The sequence below is a fragment of the Notothenia coriiceps genome, unplaced genomic scaffold, assembly GCF_000735185.1.
Source record: "Notothenia coriiceps isolate Sejong01 unplaced genomic scaffold, NC01 NC01_scaffold00012187, whole genome shotgun sequence".
Lineage (NCBI taxonomy): Eukaryota > Metazoa > Chordata > Actinopteri > Perciformes > Nototheniidae > Notothenia > Notothenia coriiceps.
In genome coordinates this window covers 17,033-35,927 of record NW_011344888.1, presented here as the reverse complement: position 1 = coordinate 35,927, position 18,895 = coordinate 17,033, and the positions used below count along the sequence as shown (strand labels likewise).

At 43.0% G+C, this 18,895-nt stretch overlaps 3 protein-coding genes across 5 annotated transcripts; 1 reads left to right on the top strand and 2 right to left on the bottom strand.

The window, feature by feature from the left end:
• Nucleotides 1-28: 28 nt before the first annotated feature.
• Nucleotides 29-6,423, bottom strand: zbtb5 (zinc finger and BTB domain containing 5). Its single transcript, XM_010773212.1, has 4 exons — nt 6,335-6,423; nt 5,318-5,531; nt 4,289-5,131; nt 29-3,663 (listed from the first exon to the last, which is right to left on the bottom strand). Exons 2-4 carry the CDS (start codon nt 5,525-5,527, stop codon nt 2,554-2,556), a joined length of 2,163 nt encoding a protein of 720 aa, XP_010771514.1. The 5' UTR covers nt 5,528-5,531; nt 6,335-6,423; the 3' UTR covers nt 29-2,553.
• Nucleotides 6,424-6,627: 204 nt separating this feature from the next.
• polr1e (RNA polymerase I subunit E) lies at nt 6,628-10,206 on the top strand. Of its 2 annotated transcripts, none has more exons than XM_010773214.1 (11): nt 6,628-6,702; nt 7,731-7,834; nt 7,930-8,006; nt 8,086-8,227; nt 8,310-8,454; nt 8,650-8,760; nt 8,898-8,994; nt 9,094-9,224; nt 9,319-9,400; nt 9,570-9,701; nt 9,934-10,206. In XM_010773214.1, exons 2-11 carry the CDS (start codon nt 7,781-7,783, stop codon nt 10,097-10,099), a joined length of 1,137 nt encoding a protein of 378 aa, XP_010771516.1. In that variant the 5' UTR covers nt 6,628-6,702; nt 7,731-7,780; the 3' UTR covers nt 10,100-10,206. The 2 variants fall into 2 exon arrangements, with proteins under 2 accessions (XP_010771516.1, XP_010771515.1); XM_010773213.1 differs by lacking the exon at nt 6,628-6,702 and adding an exon at nt 7,260-7,370.
• fbxo10 (F-box protein 10) lies at nt 10,140-16,760 on the bottom strand. 2 transcript variants are annotated; one of them, XM_010773216.1, is made up of 11 exons: nt 16,553-16,760; nt 15,522-16,165; nt 14,505-15,329; nt 14,138-14,287; nt 13,730-13,866; nt 13,291-13,361; nt 13,023-13,175; nt 12,600-12,941; nt 12,200-12,507; nt 11,919-12,106; nt 10,140-11,310 (listed from the first exon to the last, which is right to left on the bottom strand). In XM_010773216.1, the coding sequence occupies exons 2-11, from the start codon at nt 16,104-16,106 to the stop codon at nt 11,130-11,132; spliced, it is 2,940 nt and encodes a 979-aa protein (XP_010771518.1). In that variant the 5' UTR covers nt 16,107-16,165; nt 16,553-16,760; the 3' UTR covers nt 10,140-11,129. The 2 variants fall into 2 exon arrangements, with proteins under 2 accessions (XP_010771518.1, XP_010771517.1); XM_010773215.1 differs by having other exon boundaries at nt 12,200-12,510; nt 16,553-16,758.
• Nucleotides 16,761-18,895: the final 2,135 nt, after the last annotated feature.

Genomic DNA, 18,895 nt, shown 5'->3' with positions numbered 1-18,895 from the left:
TTCATTGTTTTTTTATTCAGTCTATACAACAACTGAACATACTGTACATTCTTCATAGCGTTCAACAGTAAAGAGACAAACATTTAATCCTCTCATGAAAAAAACACAGAAATACATCAGATTTGGCATATCAACAAAAGCCCAGCTTTTCAAGCTAGAGGGCATAAGGCAGTGACGTTCATTAACAATTTAGGCCTTTTATGTATTTTAACATTTTGGCTTTTTAATACAGTAGTCCCTTTTACTGTTTATGCAGCAGCTAAAGAAGACAGCACCACAATAACCCTTAACTGGCAACTGTGTTACGACTCACAGCACATTCCTCCTTACAGAATGCAGGAGTGAATACAGATAAAAAGACAAGAGGTTTAACCTTCAGGGATTCTTTTGAATTCTGTTTCCAAGCTACAAGGACTTTGCTATTTGTTTCATGTCAACATGTAGAGGGTGAATGGTAGGTCAGCTTGTGTTTACAGTGTGAAACATAATTTAAGGCAATTCATCTTTGAAGTGAAATGTCAAGGTGATCTCATGAATGTCAAATAGAATTGTCATGTTGTACGGGCTAACAGTGTATTGACTCTACAGTAAGATAAGATGCTGACTAGCTAATTAAGCAATTAAAGTGTAGGTGACACACATACATCACCTACACTCTACACATACAGCTCTACACATACAGCAAGCAAAATAAATCTAAAAAAAAGGCCAATGGATTTTATAATTTATGAGCTACACATTTAGATTACTTTCAGCATCTATGTACTCTTTTTCAATCTCACACCAAACCATCATTTATTAAGTTGACATTAAAATACAGCAACATACAAAAAAAAAAGCTATACCTCCCGAAATGAACAGATTACCATTTAAAGTTAATTTCTGAACTTTGCATTTCATATCCTAACGCTAGTATAAAGAGGAACACGCCGAGTCGGACAGTCTCCATACAGCTCCGTTTTCACATAAATACACATTCAAGTTAACATATTAGTTTTAAGAAAATAATGAATTGTCCAAGTGCTTTTGTACAGATGCAACATTAGATGTAAAAAGACACATGTACAGAGCACGTATATAGTACAGTAGCAAACTTAAACACAATATTGAAATCTTCAGACATTTCTTGTCTCCCCTTAAGAGGAAAATGATGAAACCCATTCAAAGTGCAATATTTACATTTCTAAAGCCCTTTCAGCACGTGGTGGACCTCAGCAAACTGTTAACAGTTTTCATCAGACGGATCTGCCTCTCAGCACTACTTCATTACCCTTTTTAATAAACACACATACTGCAAACACAAAACAACAGCGTCCATGGAACCTTGTCTGATGTGAGGACGGTCAGTAAACTGACCACAGCCAGAACTTTTGTGGTCATTCCCACTCAGTGAATGCCAGATTTTAAGCCATTTAAAATGTCGACAAAAGTGCAACTCCTGCACATCATAACACAAAATAAGGTGCAAAGACGAGTATGCCAAGATGGTGAGTGGACATCTCACTTCCTCATTGTTCCTCAAAAAGAAAAAATGCAATGTTGCTGAGCGAAAATTGGTTTAACAGAGCAATTCAATTATTTCCATTCTGCCAAAACTCAGACTTATTTGGAAGCTGACATATTCTCAACTTTAACTGAGCTCAGCCAGACTTATGATGATTGTGATTCAAAGGCGCTTGGACTGAAAGGCCACTAAAGAGGTCAAACCGTTGGCACAATATAGTGGTGGTTGAGTATGCACAAACATAATTTCTCAGCTATTGATAAACTGTTCTTTTGGGTTTCTACCGTCCTGATCGATAATGTCAATCACATAAAATCTCAATTTCTTGGACCACTGTGTCGGATTTAAAGGCATCTAATGTTGAGTTTGCAAACCATTACGACTTTGTGTTGCTTCTGTGAGGGGTTCACTCTCCTTGCTTGGATGTGTACTAATTAACAAGTAACATCGTCCATTTGGTCAAAAATTAGGTTCCCAATAATCTCAGAATACAATATGGTTAGACAGCACCTGCAACCACTCAGCCTACTCTTTGTTTTCCAACTAGTGCGTTTGCATCATCTGATTCAAGGTGCCACTTCAGCGTGAAACAAAACGGGTACTCTCTCCAAACCAACTTTGGTTTGACCGTTCTTAGCGTTTCTACTAACATGGCAGTGCAACATGGTGAATTCAGTCAAAGAGACCGGCTCCTAATGTAGATACGATTCTTAGTTCAGGGGATAATACACTAATCAAAACATAAATATAAAAGTCATGGGCTGCATGTACTGACACTCCTCAGGAAACACTGATGATTACAGGGGAGTATATTCTTCATCTATGTTTTCTATGAGGCAATCACGGCGATAAATGTTGACCCTTTGCATCTCCCTCTTATCTTTCTACAGTCTATAAGTGTTTACAAGAACTTGAACGTAATGTGGGTTTCTCCTTTCTTGCAGTCAGAAAAATCTCAACATTATGGAGTCTTAAAAGTTGGCCAATTATAGATTCCAAATGTATTTAATCCTATCGCCTGGCTCCGATTGAATGCAGTGTCCTCAGCCCTACAGCAGGCCATTGGACATGTTACTGTTCTGCCAGCGCAGACAGGTGGTCTTGCAGTGCTTGTATAGATGGGAGGACTGGCTGAAGCGCTTCCCACACTTGAGACATGCGTAGGGTTTCTCTCCTGTGTGCACACGGATGTGTTTCTTGCAGTCTGTCAGGGTGAGGAAGGTTTTGCAGCAGATCTTACAGGCGTATTTCCGCGCTCCCTCGACCACCAACACGTTATGCTCCGACAGAGCCTTCTTGCACTTGGACAGGACGTCTGCTGAAGCTCGGGTTAGCTGAGGGAGGAGGGAGGTGGGTCTGCCATTATTCATCTCATATCCCCCGCCCTCATTTAAAAGCAGAGGACTTGCCAGGCTGGAGGAGGAAGAGGCAGCATCCTGGAGAACACCACCTTCTTCTCCTCCCATACTGCTGGACATTTTCGGAGCGATGCGTCTGTAACCTGGATAATTAAGCGCAGTGGTACAAGCCCCCCCCGCTCCTCGGGACGGTCGCCCCAGGGAGTGTAGCCCAAGACTAGAGCGCTGGAAGTCCAGGCCAAACGGATCCACCCCTCCCAGCCCCCCACCGGCACTTCCTCTGGGGTTCCCTAACCCATCATGCAGGGGACGGAGGAACAGAGAATCTGCTTGGAGGTTGTCTCCAAAACCGTTGCGACTTTCGCCCCCGAGTGGACCGCCCTTCAGAAGGGAGGAAGAGGCGGAGCTAGATGGCCCAGCTGCATCCTGTCTGAGCAGGAAGTGATGTGCTACTGCATCGCCAGTAGTTGTGTTGGGGAGGCCATCCTCTCTAGAAACCAACCCCGACCCGACACTTCCAAAAACTTTAGGGCTGAGGAAGCTAGAAATACTAAAACCAGTTTTTCCACCCAGTCCACTACTACACCCAAAATCTCCTCCCACTCCACTGCCCCCTCCCATGCTGCTCTTGAGGAGCAGAGAGTCGGAGCTGGTGAGGGGTTCAGAGGTGAAGCTGCGGTCGCTGCTCTCTGGGCTCAGCTCCGCCTTCTCCTCCTGGCCGCCGGGCTCAGCCTGGGACGGCACGTCGCTAGTTTCATCAGTCGGCTCGGGCGAACTTAGCGGTTCCTGTTTAACCACCACCTGTGTGAAGCAAAAGAAGAGTTTCCTCACAGGCCAAAGCAGAGTGACATATTTTAGACAGCAGCCGAACTAGAGTAGCATGATTTCTTTATACATATGTAAAACGTCTGTTCGAGTGATTTAAGAAAGCTTTTCACTTTCAGCGTAGACTAAATATTTAATTGAAAAGAGTCTCTGTGTAAGTTTGTCCTTTGATTTTCCTTGAGAACCAGTCATCTAATCTACTTGACACTGCTGTATTAATATTATAGTATAGCTGCAGACACTTTTTTATATTCCAACTTGTTTTGGGTTCCCCTGTAAGACCAATGACACTCTCTGTTGATTTCAAATAGCATAACCTTGAGATATGCAATGTCAAATTCTTCTTTTTACTCCTGGGTAGTATGCATCCTTATATATAGAAATGTATATATTTTATATCAAAAATATGCTCCACTTTTTATTTATGTCTTGAACATTACACTGTTGAGGAACCTGCGATTCATACATTGGATAATTACAGCGTAGTTGTGTATATGTTGTTTTTTGTATCAACAAAAAATATAAATATAATGTTGTTGTATTAGGCCTAATAAGAATAACTTACTTTGTCACAACAACTGCAAATCAAGTCAACACTGACCTTCTGTTCCCGTTCTTCCTCGGTCCCTGATTTGATCTTCACCCCTGCTCTGTTGACCTGGTGCTCCTGCTCTTCCATGTCCTCCTCCTTCCTCACCCCTCCCTGCATTTTCCCCAAGTCCTCCCCCTCACAATTTCCACTGTCCGACTGGCTGGGCATTTGTGGATCATCTTGGGACACCCCTACTAGCCCGGTCATTGCCCCATCCAATTTGGATTCATCCCCCATTTTGTGGGAGTCCGGGGAGAGAAGCCCTCCTTCTTCTCGCTCTGCGTTCATCCCTTCTTCTCCTAACATCCCCAGGTTAGGCCCAGAGGGACGCTGCCTCTGCCTGGGCCTCTCCTCTGACAGGCCCAGGGCCATGGGGGGCTTGCGTTTGTGGAAGCGTCGGATAGGGAAGGAGGCCCTCTGTTCGCCCACTCTATTGCCAACTCCATTTCCAACTCCATTTCCAACTCTGTCCTCCTCCATCCCACCCAAAGCAGAGCTTACTAAGCTCAGCCCAAGCTGCTGCAGGAGGAAAGAGCGCTGCAACTTTGACGTGGCAGCGTTTGCGAGGTTAGCATTAGCTGCTAAATCTGCTACCTGCTGCTGCTGCTGCTGCTGCTGCTGCTGCCTGTGCCTCTGCTGCTCCTGCTGAGGGTGGTGATGGGCGGTTCTGTCGGGTGTGGGGGACATGGGAAGGGTACGTGTGGTCAGGTAGTGTTTGCAGGCCTTTACTACATTGTTGAGGTGCAGATGTGAGGCTGCAAGCAGGATATCCATGACGTTACTCTCCCCCAACATCAGCGTTGAGGTGTACATCATGTCCACCAGAGCAGCGAAAGCTTCAGCTGTAACCACCTGCAAGTATACAGGAAGTTACTTCAAAACAGTGGCAGAAACAAAGTTTGGAGTCGGACTATCCTTGTTTTTATCATTTGAAGCTCATCAATTCCCATTATGGATTAGAATAACCCTCCATTCTCAAGAGTACAAACAGAAATGTAATGAATGCCTTCTTTAACACAATGTCATTAAGATTCTCACCTCGCTGTCCAGCTGGATCATGTTCATGCTTGCATCTCCCTCTGCCACTGTAAACAGGGCTCTGAAGTGGGTGCTGCAGGCTGCCAGCACAGAGCGGTGGGCCTTAAAGTGTCTGCTGCCCACCACGATGACACAGTCGCACAGCTGACCGTGGACACGCTGATAGTTGAGCTGCTGGAAGATCTGATCAAAGTGACCTGGGAAATCCATGGCCCTAAAGACAGAGGCAGGTGAGGTTGAATATAGAGGAACAGGGAGAGGCAAATCATGTCACTTGATTTGCAACATTCGTCGATCAACATAACAATAACAGCAGTTTATCGAAATTACTTAAATCTTTAGTCGACAAAAGAAATGCGAAAACAATTGCTGCTAAATCCTCAAATGTGTAGTTAAGTGATCACAAAAAAAATCACATTTGAAAAATCTGAGCTTTTTCCCCTCCTTATTCTCAGTTATTTTAGGACCTAATGATCTCTGATTATTTGGGTTACTATCCACAAAATGAACTGATAATGAAAATGGGTTGTAGCTTTAGGGAGTGTTTATGATATAGTGGCCGGGTATCTACAGGATGGAGGGAACTAAAGTTGGGGCCAGATTTTGCCAGCTGTATTTGAGGAAGTGATGATAAAGTGTTTAGCAAAAAAAAAAAGAAGTCGTTATTCGGTGGTCTTTACAGATATAGAGGGCCTACAGCTATTCCAATAATGATGTTAATTAACGTGCACTGAGGGCAATGTTTAACAGTGAACAGTTAAAAATCCTTGCAGTTAATCAAAATGCTGTAAAATAACTTAGTAATAGCTAGTGTTGATGTTTACGGGTGCTTATGGTGTGAGGTTAAAGTGATACACACAATGACAACACAGCAGCTAACTTTACAGAGCATAGCTTCAGAGTGTAAATAGTAGTGTAATTAGCTTACGTTGGTTAAAGTTACTAGCTACACTAGCATATCATTAGCTACTGTTGTGACGGCGAGCTAAGACAGACATGGAAGTTAACTAACATTACCTTGAATTTCCCGATGCGTAGGAACCGTTAACAAGAAGCCGAAACAAGAGGCCCTGGCGAGGAAACACACAAGGCTAAAGTTAGCTGGCAGCTGACCAGCAAATTGCCTGCTAGCTACAACAGAAGCAGTAGCGTACGGTCACCAGGCTGGACCGCTTGTCTGTATCGAAGCAGCTTTTCTCCATCAAAAACCGTTAGCTGGGAGGCATTTCTGCTGCTACATCCCACCTCCCCTGCGGGGTCAGTTTCCTCGCTTTGAATGGTTTAGCGGAGGCGAAAGCAGCCAGTGGTGTGCGCTCTCTCTCTCTGACCGTGGGTCTCGTGCAGCTGGACCTGGCTGTCAGTGTCATCCACCGAGCGAAAGTCAGGTAATAACACAGCCGGTAATGAGAAACATACTGACTTGTCAATCACTATCAGGGTCCCACATGCTTGTTATATTTTTTTAATAATGTAATGCACTCAGACTGATTTTTCTATCCAGACTCACAGGGTGGCGCTGTACTGCCTATGACCTCGCCGAGGTAAAGAGCTGCCACAAGATGTCGCTGTTGCAGCGTCGCAACCTGCGTGTTCAAAGATCATATATGTGTCAAGATGGTCAATCTTTTACCCTATGATTTAAAAACATCTGCCAATTGTCTCCTAATCTATGTGGTTCAGTAGGGCTGGAAGAAGTACTGAGATGTTTTTCTGACGTAAAAGTTGCAATTCAACAGTCAAGTGTTGTGTTAAGTAAGACAGTAGGTCCAATTACTTAAGTACTAATAATGCACAATACTGTATATGATGTCATTTAAAATAAAAATAATTGACCTAATTAATTATGTTCATAACTTCAATGTTGCTTCTGGTAAAAGTGGGTATTGTTTTTTTAGTTTAACTACAAATACTTTGGGCTGAACGAGGTTCTTGGTGAACACGGAAGTAAACAGGAGTGAAACATCTTGCGTCAAACACATGATAACAACTATGGCTGCCTCCTGCTCGTTGGTGTGTTGTGAAGAGGAGAGAGACTCCGACAAAGCTGTTATTGGTGACTGTCCGATATTTGTTGGTTGTTGAATCGAGTTTGAAGAATATTCTAGTTGTAACCCTGCCACTAAATGCTGGGTTGTTCTTATCGTCTCTATTTTAAACACGCGTTTATATTGCACACGTGGGTGCTAGCACCAGAGCTAGTTGTTAAAGAATAGTGTTGTGTTTGCTAGAGTGACTGCAAATGCGTGCAAAAGTAACATTTCACTGTAGTAACCACAGTAAAAATAAATCAAATCTTTATGAACTACTTTTATCTTGTCAGTTGCTGTTTGCATTAATGATCATCCCAAATGTGTTATGGTCCTATGAAACCCATGTCTTGACAAGGTCCTCGTTGTGTTTTTCCTTCTCATAGTTCGCTTTTCAAACGGCAACGTCCAAAATGCAGAAAAACTGGGTTTCACGATGTATAAGAACGCAGATGAGACTAACCCCAGGAAAAAGAGCAGGCGGATAATGGTAAGAAAGATGAACTCTCTCAACCTTATTGATGTTTTCGTTTACTTTGTGCTACTTAAAGTACTCTAATGACTGTTGCCTTTTTTCCTCTCTAGGCTGCTGAATCAGACAGACTGTCCTATGTTGGAAATAACTTTGGAGCAGGGTCTTTGAAATGCAACAACCTTTGCAAGTATGTAAATGTCATTTATTGTGTCACATTGGCAAGTGTGAAGACAACTATAAAGTGTGATGCTTGGGTGTTTTTTCAGATATTATGTAGGAGTGTTAAACAAGGAGACCATGCACATGGAGGTGCACTGTGCTGAGCTCTTCAACATGCAACCTGTTATACCAGGAGAGATTGAAGAGTCTGCAAAAACCCAGGACCCTACTCAGACCTACAGAGATAAGGTACAACGATTTGTATAATAGAAGACTTAGCTCAGATAAGAATGAACTCTATGTAATAATCTTATCTTTAATTTCTCTCAAGGTTGACTCTTTAATAGAGGCGTTTGGCACCAACAAACAGAAGAGAGCGCTGAGCTCCCGCAGGCTCAATCAGGTGGGCAGTGATACTCTGCAGCAAGCTGTGGCCAAGGCTGCTAACACTGTGATCGACCAAAAGGGTCTGGAAGGTAAGCTACATTGCCTCATGAATATAGAAGTCAGTAGTATGACCAAATCATAAACTAGTCATTTGATCATGAAAATATCTCAAAGAGATGTTGGTTAATTCCGAAAAGAAGCTTTGTTAACCCTAATGATCTAGTTGCTTGAGTAGTCTTCTGTTCCTGTGTGAATAATATCATCATTTTTTCGTCTCCACCCAGCTCTCCAACAGGAAGTGGCTGAGACAGAGGCCCAAGGAGAACTGGCTTTCCACCTGCCTCCTTGCAATGCAGGCGCTGACAGACCTGAGGACGTTTACCTATTTGATGATTGTATCCTTTATTCTGTGTCAACAAGTGAATGCATTAATTGTAGATGGTAGAACAGATCATATATTTGGAGGTACAAGCTGTAGCTGAGTTTGTTTGTTTGTTTGTTTGTTTGGGTCATCCTTAATTGATTTCCACAGTCCTGAGTCCAGTAGAGTTTGCATCTTTGGGGCAGGCTGGAACCAAGATGGCATCACTTACCCCTGAGGAGCTGAAGAAGATGAGAGATGATGGAGGGTAGGGGGACAAAGAGCTCACGCTTGATTACTTTCTTTTTGAAGTTTAATGTTGTTTTCTTCTACTAACTTTTGTTTGAACTTTCACTTTTGATTTAAGGTGCTTGTCTGTTGTGAAGCACCTGGAGAACCTGCCATCTGTTGGTGAAGCCAGAGATAAAATATCTCGATGTGCCTTTTACCTTTCTTTGCTCCTCAATCTGGCACGGCAGCGGAGCATCACCCGCAAGTGTGAGTTCGATTTTTGCCTTTTTTCAGAGTTAAAAGTGATCCTGTGCATGTCTATGGTTCACAAACTAATTGTTACTTCTGTTTACGTATACAGTCGGGCAGGAGGAAGGCTGTCCTCGCAACATTCAGAGCAAACTGTTTAAAACATTCACTGTGGAGAGTTTTAACAATGGCAGGTAGGATGGAACTTATGTCATGTTTTATATCTGCAAGGACTGATTTTTCTCTCTTGATGCACCATTTTAAACCAAGATGTCACTTAGACCATTCTTGTTGCACTGATTTTATTGAAAAAAATAAAAAAATCTCAAGATTTCACTTTTTCAACCTTTATCATTCTTTTAGGGTCCAGAACGTTGTGTCATCATCAATGCGTTCCAAACTAGCAGCTTACTCCCTGGCCCTGCTGCTGCACATGAGTCACATGACCTGTGACATCACATTACTCCACCGTGACCTGGCAATCACCGAGGCCAGGTAAGGGGGGAAAAAAGGGAATAGCCTGTATTTGTATAAGAAACTGCATAATAAGAAAATGTGTTTTACTTTGTATGTGTAACTCCTTGTGATACAATGTGTAAGACCAGTGCATTCAATCAAATATTAATATAACTTAATGTTAATGTTTGTTTAATAACTGCCCGTATGAGGGGCATAACCAGAACTCTGCAAGTATAATGGTAACGGGTGTTTTTGTGTTTTCTTATAGGATGATTGACGTAGCAAAGTCAATGGGACTGACTCTAATTAAGTTGCCCCGGGTGAAGGCTGAGGAGGATGGGGTGCGAGACACAAACAGGCAGGCTGCTCTTGTTCTCCCTCTGGTGAAATATGAGCAGTTCATGGAGAGACCGAAACGCAAGAAATTTCACTAAAGATCAAGAACACTTTGAAAGAGAGGGAGGACAATAATAATTGGAAATGTCACAAACAATAACTGTTTATTTTGTAGACAAATAAAGTGGTGACCTCTTGAGTTGTACATGATATCTTTACTTATTGCTTACTGTGCAAGATACAAAAAAGCAGAGGAATGAGCTGTAAACAAATTCTAGATGACAGAAAACATCTAGCGTAGACAGTAAAAACATGTAGGCACAATTTTAGACAGCACATATTGCACACTGTTGATCATTTGTCCTTCTAAAACTGCCTTTTACCAGGCAAGTCTGTGTGGTTGTGTCACTGTGCAGCGTGTCAATGGTATCTAGAGGGAAAACGGGTCCCGTCTCAGTGAATTCTATCAAGTCAAAAAAAGCTGATCACATTTGAAAAACATTGATGATATGATACAAAAACACAGACTCACCAGGAAACAGCCATGTGCAAGAGTCAGAAGCTTGAGTTTGGCTTTGTTTTTTCATCTTTGCATAAACACTCACACTATGACAACTCATTACCTAGCTACAATCGTTGATTGAATACAAAGTCAAACAAGGCACAGCTTTACTTTGCAGCATGGTTGAAGCTGGCATCTCTGAAACCTTTGACTACTGCTAGGATTTATAAAAATGTGCACTTCCCAAACAGTGATTCTCAGAAGCAAACGGACAAAGTCTACAGCAGGTCTGCACATGAATATCAATGTTAAAGAACATAATTAAGTTAAAGCTTTGAAGATGATAATGCCTGAATGTGTGTTACTGCAACTTCATTTCAAGAGTACATGTGATGATGTATCAATGATAAATGCTCAAACATGATCATTAAGTTATACAAATCTTCTTTCAGATTTACAAAATGTGGTGACACCTCAGCGTACTGGAAGGGGGATTGCCCCTTAAGTGGTTATACTCGGAACATCTTTACTAGACCTCAACAAGAGGGCGTCTTTTTGAAAATGTCTTCTCTGAGGAGGCTTCAAATGTACAACAAACACAAGTCCATATTGGTTTCTAAGTGCTTTCACAGGATGGAGCAGAACATGCTGCCATTGTGGCAACCACTTTCTACAGTGGCGCTGATCCTGGTCGTCATGGAAATTCCAAGTCTGGAGGGATATTGGGACGAGGAGAGACCAGAAGGTGAGCTGGCCAGTGGGCGAGGTGGAGGGTTTTCCAAAACCCAGGGAGGAGCAGAAGTACAGCTACAAAATGCATAGATAAAAAGTAAGAGGTGAATTTGACTTTTCAAGACAATATATTTATACCAAATCTGGAGCAGAGCAGATCTTAAACCAGCGATTATTACTTTTTAACCCCATTGTGGTCTGAAGCTTTGAACATAACATTGCCATACCACTTTTTAAGATAATATGTAAACAGTTCCTAACCTAGACATTCAGTATTTACAGGGCAACATGTGTTCTGTCCACCTGGCAAGTATAAGTCCAATTTTAACTTTTTGTAGCTCTGTTTCTGTACCTAACAAGTCTTTGTCTTTAGCTGCTAAATGCTTCACTACGTTTACCAGCTTGTTTGTTCAGGCAATTTGGACGTGTGCAGGAGTTTTTAGGACTTTTGTAATTGAAAACCGCTGCCTTTGGCACAAAATGACCCCTTGAGGACAATTTATGTAAACCAAAGCAGTAAAGAGGTGCTTAATATCTTTCTAAAGCTCAGTTAAGCAAAGGGAAGCTGCAGATCGAGGTGATATTTCACATCAATGTGACACAAATATCGTCTGACAGGAAAAAGAGGATAGACAACTACATCTGCGGGTCTAAATTTCTGGCACTTTCGGTTGCCTAGTTACCTGTGATTGTGCCTTAGAACACTGTTGTTGCGCAACACACAGTTCTCATTGGCAGCATCCATATGAAGAAGTTCCTTCTTGTTGCCAGGGTGGCCCTGGAACAAGACGTTGTCATGGACAACACCTTTTACTGGCCCTAGCACAGCCACTCCACAGCCCTGTGCTGGCTGGACACGATTGCGCATCACCTAAAGATAAACATTTGAAAACCAATTGAAGGTAAATAAGTGATGTGTAAATATTTAATTAAGAAACTGTGTCAGAGTCTCAGTCCATCTCACCTTGATGTCAGCACCGCCCAAAACCTGGATCCCGTATCCCCGGTTTCCAACAACATCATTCTCCAAAATCTGCCCGTTGCCGCAGAAACTGACACCATGGCCACAGTTTTTATAGATGCCGTTACCGCGAAGCTCCACCCTGCAGTCCTTCTCCACCGTAATACCACCTCGACCATTTTCAAGGATGCAGTTTGTAACCAGTCGGGTCAACTGACTGCTCTGAAGCACGGCTATGCCAGTGCCACGGTTACCGTTTACCAGATTAGCAAAAACATTCAGGGGCTCACTGCTCTTCACGTACAGACCAACTGCTACAGATACATGCAAAGATGGAGAGAACATGAGAAACAGGAAGTGAGTAAACTTGACACTTGGTTAGGCTCAACAGGTTTATAAATACCTCCATTGTAGCTCATGCAGTTGCTCTCCACCAGGGCCACACTGATGGCACGGCGGGCAGAGTGGCGCTCGTCCTCACTGTCCAGATCACTCTCCCATGCAAACAGCTCCCCCTCCTCATTTAGGTTCTCCTGCCCTTCTCTCCTTTCTCCTTCTACCCCCCTCCTCTCCCCACTGCCTGCTTCTCCACCAATCCCTTCCTGCCCTGGCCAGTTGCCCTCCATGTTCTCTGGGTCTTTCCTGCAGAACACGGCCAGCCCGTACATACAGTTATGGGTGATGAAGTTTCCCAGCAGCTGAGGGAGACTGGACGACATCACCCACACACCACAGCCTTTGTTACCTGAAGAAAGAGGAGACATGAGGTGAGCTATTATGTCAAGGTACATTAATGATGCATCATCATCAGGCTGGATTTACTTACAGTAGACATGGTTTCCCTCAATAAGGCCGCGGCCTCTTTCTCCCACCACCACGCCATCTGAGTAGCCATAACAGATGTAGTTGTTCTTAAGGATGGGGTCACCTCCTCTGCGGATGTCCACACCCCCCCACTGGTTTTCTTTGATGACATTCTCTGTAGTTAAAATATATGAAAATGCTTTAAATAACCACCAATGGTGCTTTGGCTGGCACATAAAATCGGAAATGAAATAAAGAACCAAATCGTTTCTTATGTGAAATGTAATCACCTGTTATCATGCCTCTGCCATTCTCGTTTATAGCAATCCCTGCGGCCTGGCCCTGGAAGATGTGATTCCCACTAAATCAGAGAAAGGGACAAGAGAATACGAGTTGTACAGGACAGAGTTTAGACTTGATGTAGTAGTCTATACAGAAACACTAGGTTAGGCTTGATCGTTTATGTAAGCAACTGCACCCCTGGCATGAGGACTGCTTATACAACCATTTCTACTGCAAAATGCTAGGTTATGTATAGCAGCAAAATATAAATCGCTGCACTGCAGTAGTCCTAGAGATTGTGAAGTTGCATTATCAGGCCATACAACAGCAGAAGTGTAGCATTTGAAGGGAGAGCTAGTATGAATCATGAGAAACACCCACAAAATGGTAATGGCAGGGTCTACACATTCCTTCGTTAAAGTTATATGTTTGTGAAATCCCACCTACCTGACCACAGGATTACCGCTGAAGAGAATATACACGCCTGCTTCCTTGTTGTTATAGATCTGGTTGCTCCGAATTGAACCTTTCCCATTGCCAAGGACAACAACCCCTGAACGCAAGCCACTATGTATTCTGTTGCACTGTGGAATGAAAGAAAGCATGCGTCGTTTAAAAAGACTGTAAAAACCAAGAGCTGTTTTGATGCATACCTTCTAATGTTAAACCATATGAGCACTGTTTATAAATATCAACTCAGCATTCATTTTATTATACGGACACATCTTTGTTTGCAATAATCAGCTATCGATTATTTGACAGTATGCAAGCTCTAAAGTTGGTGATAAGATTTTTGTTGTCTAATGTGAGTATTAGTGTGTGTTCCTTTTACTTCAAAAGAGCACCATAGGTTACCAGAATGATGGGGTTAGCGCCTTTTCGTATGTCCAGCCCCGCCTCCCCATTAGAATGGATGTTGTTTTCGGCGATGAGGCCCTGAGCAGAGAGGCGCAGGAAAATACCTGATGCTCGGCACTCACACACTTCATTTCTCAGCATCACTATCTGAAGGAGGTAAGAGAGAAAGACAGGTAGCTCAAGTAACACTTAAATAGGAAACTGCTGCTTAATTACTCATGATCTGAGCTACTTCCTTAACTTGATACTCATCTCAAAAAATGTATGCAGCCTGTAAAAGCCATTCAACTAATTACATTTAGATATGTTAAGATACATTCAAGAGATGTTTGGTTATTTTAAAAGACATGATAAATGTATTTACTGTTGAGTTCTGGATGCAGCGGACAGCATAATTCAGCCCACGGAAAACATTGCCCTCCAGACGAGCTTGCCCGTAATTAGACACGTGCACGCCACCCTTCCCTTCCCTGAAGAGGCAGCGTCTGAGGAAACAGCCAAGGGTGGAGGCAGCCAACATCTGAGCCTCTGGGTCCCTGTCTAGTTCCTGCTGAAAGGTGAGGGGTTCAGGGGCCAAAGATGGTGGATCCGGGGAGGAGACAAGAGGCATAGAGCCATCTGGCCGGGGCCTGAGCAAATGGGATAGGCCATGATGGTCACAAGGGATTTTGTAATCCAATTTGAGTGTTTTTTTGGTGTTGTTTATTCCTCCTCCATCTTGATTCTCCTCCTCTCCCTCACTGCGATCTCCATCACTCCAGCTTTCAATCACTGTGCCCTGACAGGCTGTGTCTACTCCATTCCTCCTCTGCCAGTCTTCTATGCTCACAAGCTCCTTTTTAACATTTGAACCTGGGGGTTGATTCCCACCAGTGGAACCAGGCAGAGGGCCACTGGGAGGGCTGTTACTCCCAGATACGCCACATGATGGGAACGTCCTGGCCAGGGCAACCAAGTGTTTACAAGCCCAGTTCCTTTCGGACACTGGAGGACCTTCAACAGTCACAGAAGCTGTGTCACTACCCGAAAAGTCACAGCTGTCCATCAAACTGAGGACAACACCCAGCAAGTGAGCAGAGCTGCCTTGCGAGAAGGAGCAGAAGCGAGCCTGGCAGGATCCCGGGCCACGGACTTGCAACTGAGCCCCCTCAAAGTTGCAGTTATCTAGTTGGACGTGACCCCATGAGGTCTGAAGCAAAGCAAGGAGAGAAAGATGACTGGAGTGAGACAGATTCAGCAAGACAGAAATAAAATAATTTGAAAGTGAGCAGACGTATTCTAATCAGAAATGTGAAACCCTCAGCATTCATCCCACAGCGTGCTTAAACTCTAGATGTGAAATGTTTGTATCAAGAAACCAGCATGACAAGCTGTTACCTACCTTGTAGACCACAGTGGAGAACCAGGGTGGCATGAACACCAGATTACACAGCCTGGCAGTAGGGCACTGCTGATCCATACACACCAGGAGAGCCACCTCACCCAATCGACCCAGTCCAACCAACTCCACAGGAACCTTCAGCACCAACTCAGCCTGCTCCTCATACACCCCTGGGTGGAGAACTACCCGGTCATATGGCCCCACCACCGCAAGGGCCCCTCGAAGGGTCTCAAACTCGCATCCGGAACCCACATGCCAAACCCTGCGGTCTTTTCGGCGGCGGAAAAAGTGGAGACAGGCAGAGGACTGGAGCTCTGGCCCATTTTGGGTCCAGGTGCGGGTGGACAGGGCGTGCTGCTTCAGGGCATCTCTCCAGGACGCGGGCTCCTGGTGGGGCTGACTGGGCCAGTTGGGATGACGGCACTCGGAGCAGCCTAAGCAGAGCTGTCTCCAGCGGGTGTTGTCTAGGGAGAGGATGAGCTCCCTCCAGGCTCTGCACACCTGGCAGCAGCGACCCAGGTCAGGGAGCGGAAGATATGCCAAGATAACCCTCCACAGCTCCACGGGGAGGCTGCCCACCTCCATGGCAGCAGAGACACACACCGGCAGGGGAGCACCTTGAGAGAGGAGGGGGGGGGGGGAGCCTGGAAACAGACACACGCACACACACGCACGCGCAGTTAAGGCAACAGGAAACCGCTAGCGCCTACCGTTACACAACAACAATAAACAAAGGACCTTTAAAACATCACACTCATGGCTATTAGATGCTGCAGTGGCACGCTTTTACTGCATCTAGCTAAAGGTACATTTTAGCAATAAAACCACAAATGAAGCAATAATTCTGTTAGACGGTTATTTTTATTTACGTTACCAATGTTATAACGTAGGCCTGAAATAATCATGTTTAAGAGTTTGCTACGACCAATGACGGCTATCCAGCGAAGGAAATATTTTCTTCCGAGCCTTGCTTAACTAACGAGAGCCACAACATCAACAAGCATCGTATCCGTCACAAATGAAAGCCTTACCTTTACCAGTATGCCATAGTAACGTGAATCAACACATGTCTGTTAAATGTTCGGTGCAGCTTTCCCGTCTTGCGTTAGCGTTACATGGCGGGTTGGTTATCTCTCACTGCTGCGAGAGTTAATAAAATCCATGATGTCTGCAGATCTGCCGCAGATGTGCCATCGAAATGGAGTTCAGACGTTTGCCTACAGTTTACGGCAAGAAGAAACAACTGCTCCATCTTCCGCTTCCCTGGAGTGGGCGTTAACCTTATGGACTGCTGGTAACGTTTTTATTATTTTATTCAAGGGAAAATATATATGGACATCCGACATTATATAGCCTACACTCAAAAGATGGCATTCGCGGTATAAAGGCAAATATAGGCTACGAGAGTAAAAAGTACGACATTTAAATAGAAAGAAAATAGTGATGAAAACTAAAGGAAACATTAAGTAAAATATTTATCAATTACACATTTGGTTTGATTGCCTTCTTATTTTTCTATATTTTCAGTGGTGCCATATTGTTGTAATTATAAGTGTAAAATGTTGATTACTTAAGAGTCAGTCCAGACTGTTAACGTTGTTGTTAACCACTTTAATCCTGTGATGGAGAGCGGGTAGTGCTCTAACTCCAGTTTTACCTGACAAATCCGGATACGCCTACTACTAGTGTATTTTACAATATTCAAATTCTAAATATCCCAATTTCTATAATGTATAGAGGCTGAGGCTAACCTCCCCACTCACTGTCAAAACATATTAGCTAAATTGAAACATAAACCATTTATGACATGTGTCCACCCTCACACTAAACGTTCTTAGCGTATTGTTAAAAGTATTATCATTTAATTATAGCATTAAAAGTAAATTATTATGCATAGGCCTATGCATATGATTTTCATTTCGAATGCAATTGCTTTCTTACACTTTTCTTACATTCATTTTTAATGTGAAACAACCTGAAACAATGACATACTATAAAAAACAAGAAACATCTTGGAACGTTTGCATTTTTATTTAAATCATTTTTAATCAAACAATTCTTCAATCATTTAATATGTATAGGTCTGTGCCTGTATTAAGCAACATACATGATCATCAAGAAACGTTTGATAATTGATTTGTAGTGTGATCTTGTAGTATTTTCTTCTGATAGGCTATATATTATATATTTACATGGAATCTGATTCTGCAATCATTCATATGTGATGAAGCTTTTTCTAAGGACATACGTTCCCCTGCCTTTGTGCAAACTTCTTTGCACAAATTCTGTTTGCTGTAGGCCTACTATGTGTAGTTTATCAACAGAATACAATACAAGTGGTTTAAGTTGGTTTCAGTGCTTTGTCACAGATATGATATAAAAATAGATAGCAACAACATTTCTTGGTTTGTGAATAATATTTCGAAAAGGAAAACACACCAAATATATATTGTTTTACAACTGTATAACTCAACCTATTCCTATGTTGAACCCATTTTAAAATGGTAAATAGTAGCCTACAATTCTACAATAAAACTATTAGATGTGAGATGCATCCTCTGAGAATGATTGTGGAAAAAGCCTTTTGCAATTTACATCGAATTTGCTGTTTATTTTGCTTTTCCTTCGATTACAGGAGGCTCTGACACCGGCTGGTTGCAGCTTTGGTCTCATTCCCCAGTGGCATCCTCCAAGCAGAATAACTGGAGCCAGCTTCAAAGTAGGTTTTTTACTTGCAACTGTAGCCAAAATGTTCAAAAGTTTAAAATAAATATTCCATTGCTCCCCATCACAAAACCATCATAATGTAAACCAGGTAGGCACAAACAAGATGACTCACAGAGCGCTAGATTGATGTTGAAGCTCAGGTTACTTATCATAAGCAGGTAAAAGTCACTAACAGGCAGGAGGAAACTACAGGCAATACAATCCTTAAAACTATCGGTTAGAGACAAAGGAGGGGAATGATGTGAAATGGGCTGGTATAAAAACTTCTAAGCCAATGACAGAATAGGGAACAGGAGTGCAGGAGGGCCTGGAAAGTCGGTTATGGCTAGAAAGGATCCGTCTAGTGTAAATATGACGTCACGTTCTCGTTGTAACTCTCGTTGTAATCGGAGCGGCTCGGAAACACATCTACAGCAGTAACATGATGCAACATACACATTAATGCAAGACAGCAATATTAATAAGAGAACATCAGATTTAATAGTAAAACACTGCAAGTGGAACATTTTATTGCACCAGGAGCTATCTTGGGACTTTTACTGCGGGGGGAAAAAACAACGTTGACTTGCCTTGAATACAAAATAAACCATAGTGTTGGTGATCTAACAGTGTGTCCATTCTGCTTTGAACAACCAACAAGACCGCTA

Excerpts from the sequence above, each read along its gene's own strand:
- zbtb5 (XM_010773212.1), bottom strand. The coding sequence starts at position 5,527 with ATGGATTTCCCAGGTCACTTTGATCAGATCTTCCAGCAGCTCAACTAT. Across the intron at positions 5,132-5,317 it reads TGATCCAGCTGGACAGCGAG|GTGGTTACAGCTGAAGCTTT; the intron begins GTGAGAATCTTA and ends GTATACTTGCAG. Across the intron at positions 3,664-4,288 it reads AGGAAGAACGGGAACAGAAG|GTGGTGGTTAAACAGGAACC; the intron begins GTCAGTGTTGAC and ends TGCTTCACACAG.
- fbxo10 (XM_010773215.1), bottom strand. The coding sequence starts at position 16,106 with ATGGAGGTGGGCAGCCTCCCCGTGGAGCTGTGGAGGGTTATCTTGGCA. Across the intron at positions 13,867-14,137 it reads GCGCTAACCCCATCATTCTG|TGCAACAGAATACATAGTGG; the intron begins GTAACCTATGGT and ends TTCATTCCACAG. Across the intron at positions 12,107-12,199 it reads TGGGCGGTGCTGACATCAAG|GTGATGCGCAATCGTGTCCA; the intron begins GTGAGATGGACT and ends GTTTATCTTTAG.
- polr1e (XM_010773213.1), top strand. The coding sequence starts at position 7,295 with ATGATAACAACTATGGCTGCCTCCTGCTCGTTGGTGTGTTGTGAAGAG. Across the intron at positions 7,835-7,929 it reads AAAAGAGCAGGCGGATAATG|GCTGCTGAATCAGACAGACT; the intron begins GTAAGAAAGATG and ends TTTCCTCTCTAG. Across the intron at positions 8,007-8,085 it reads AAATGCAACAACCTTTGCAA|ATATTATGTAGGAGTGTTAA; the intron begins GTATGTAAATGT and ends GTGTTTTTTCAG.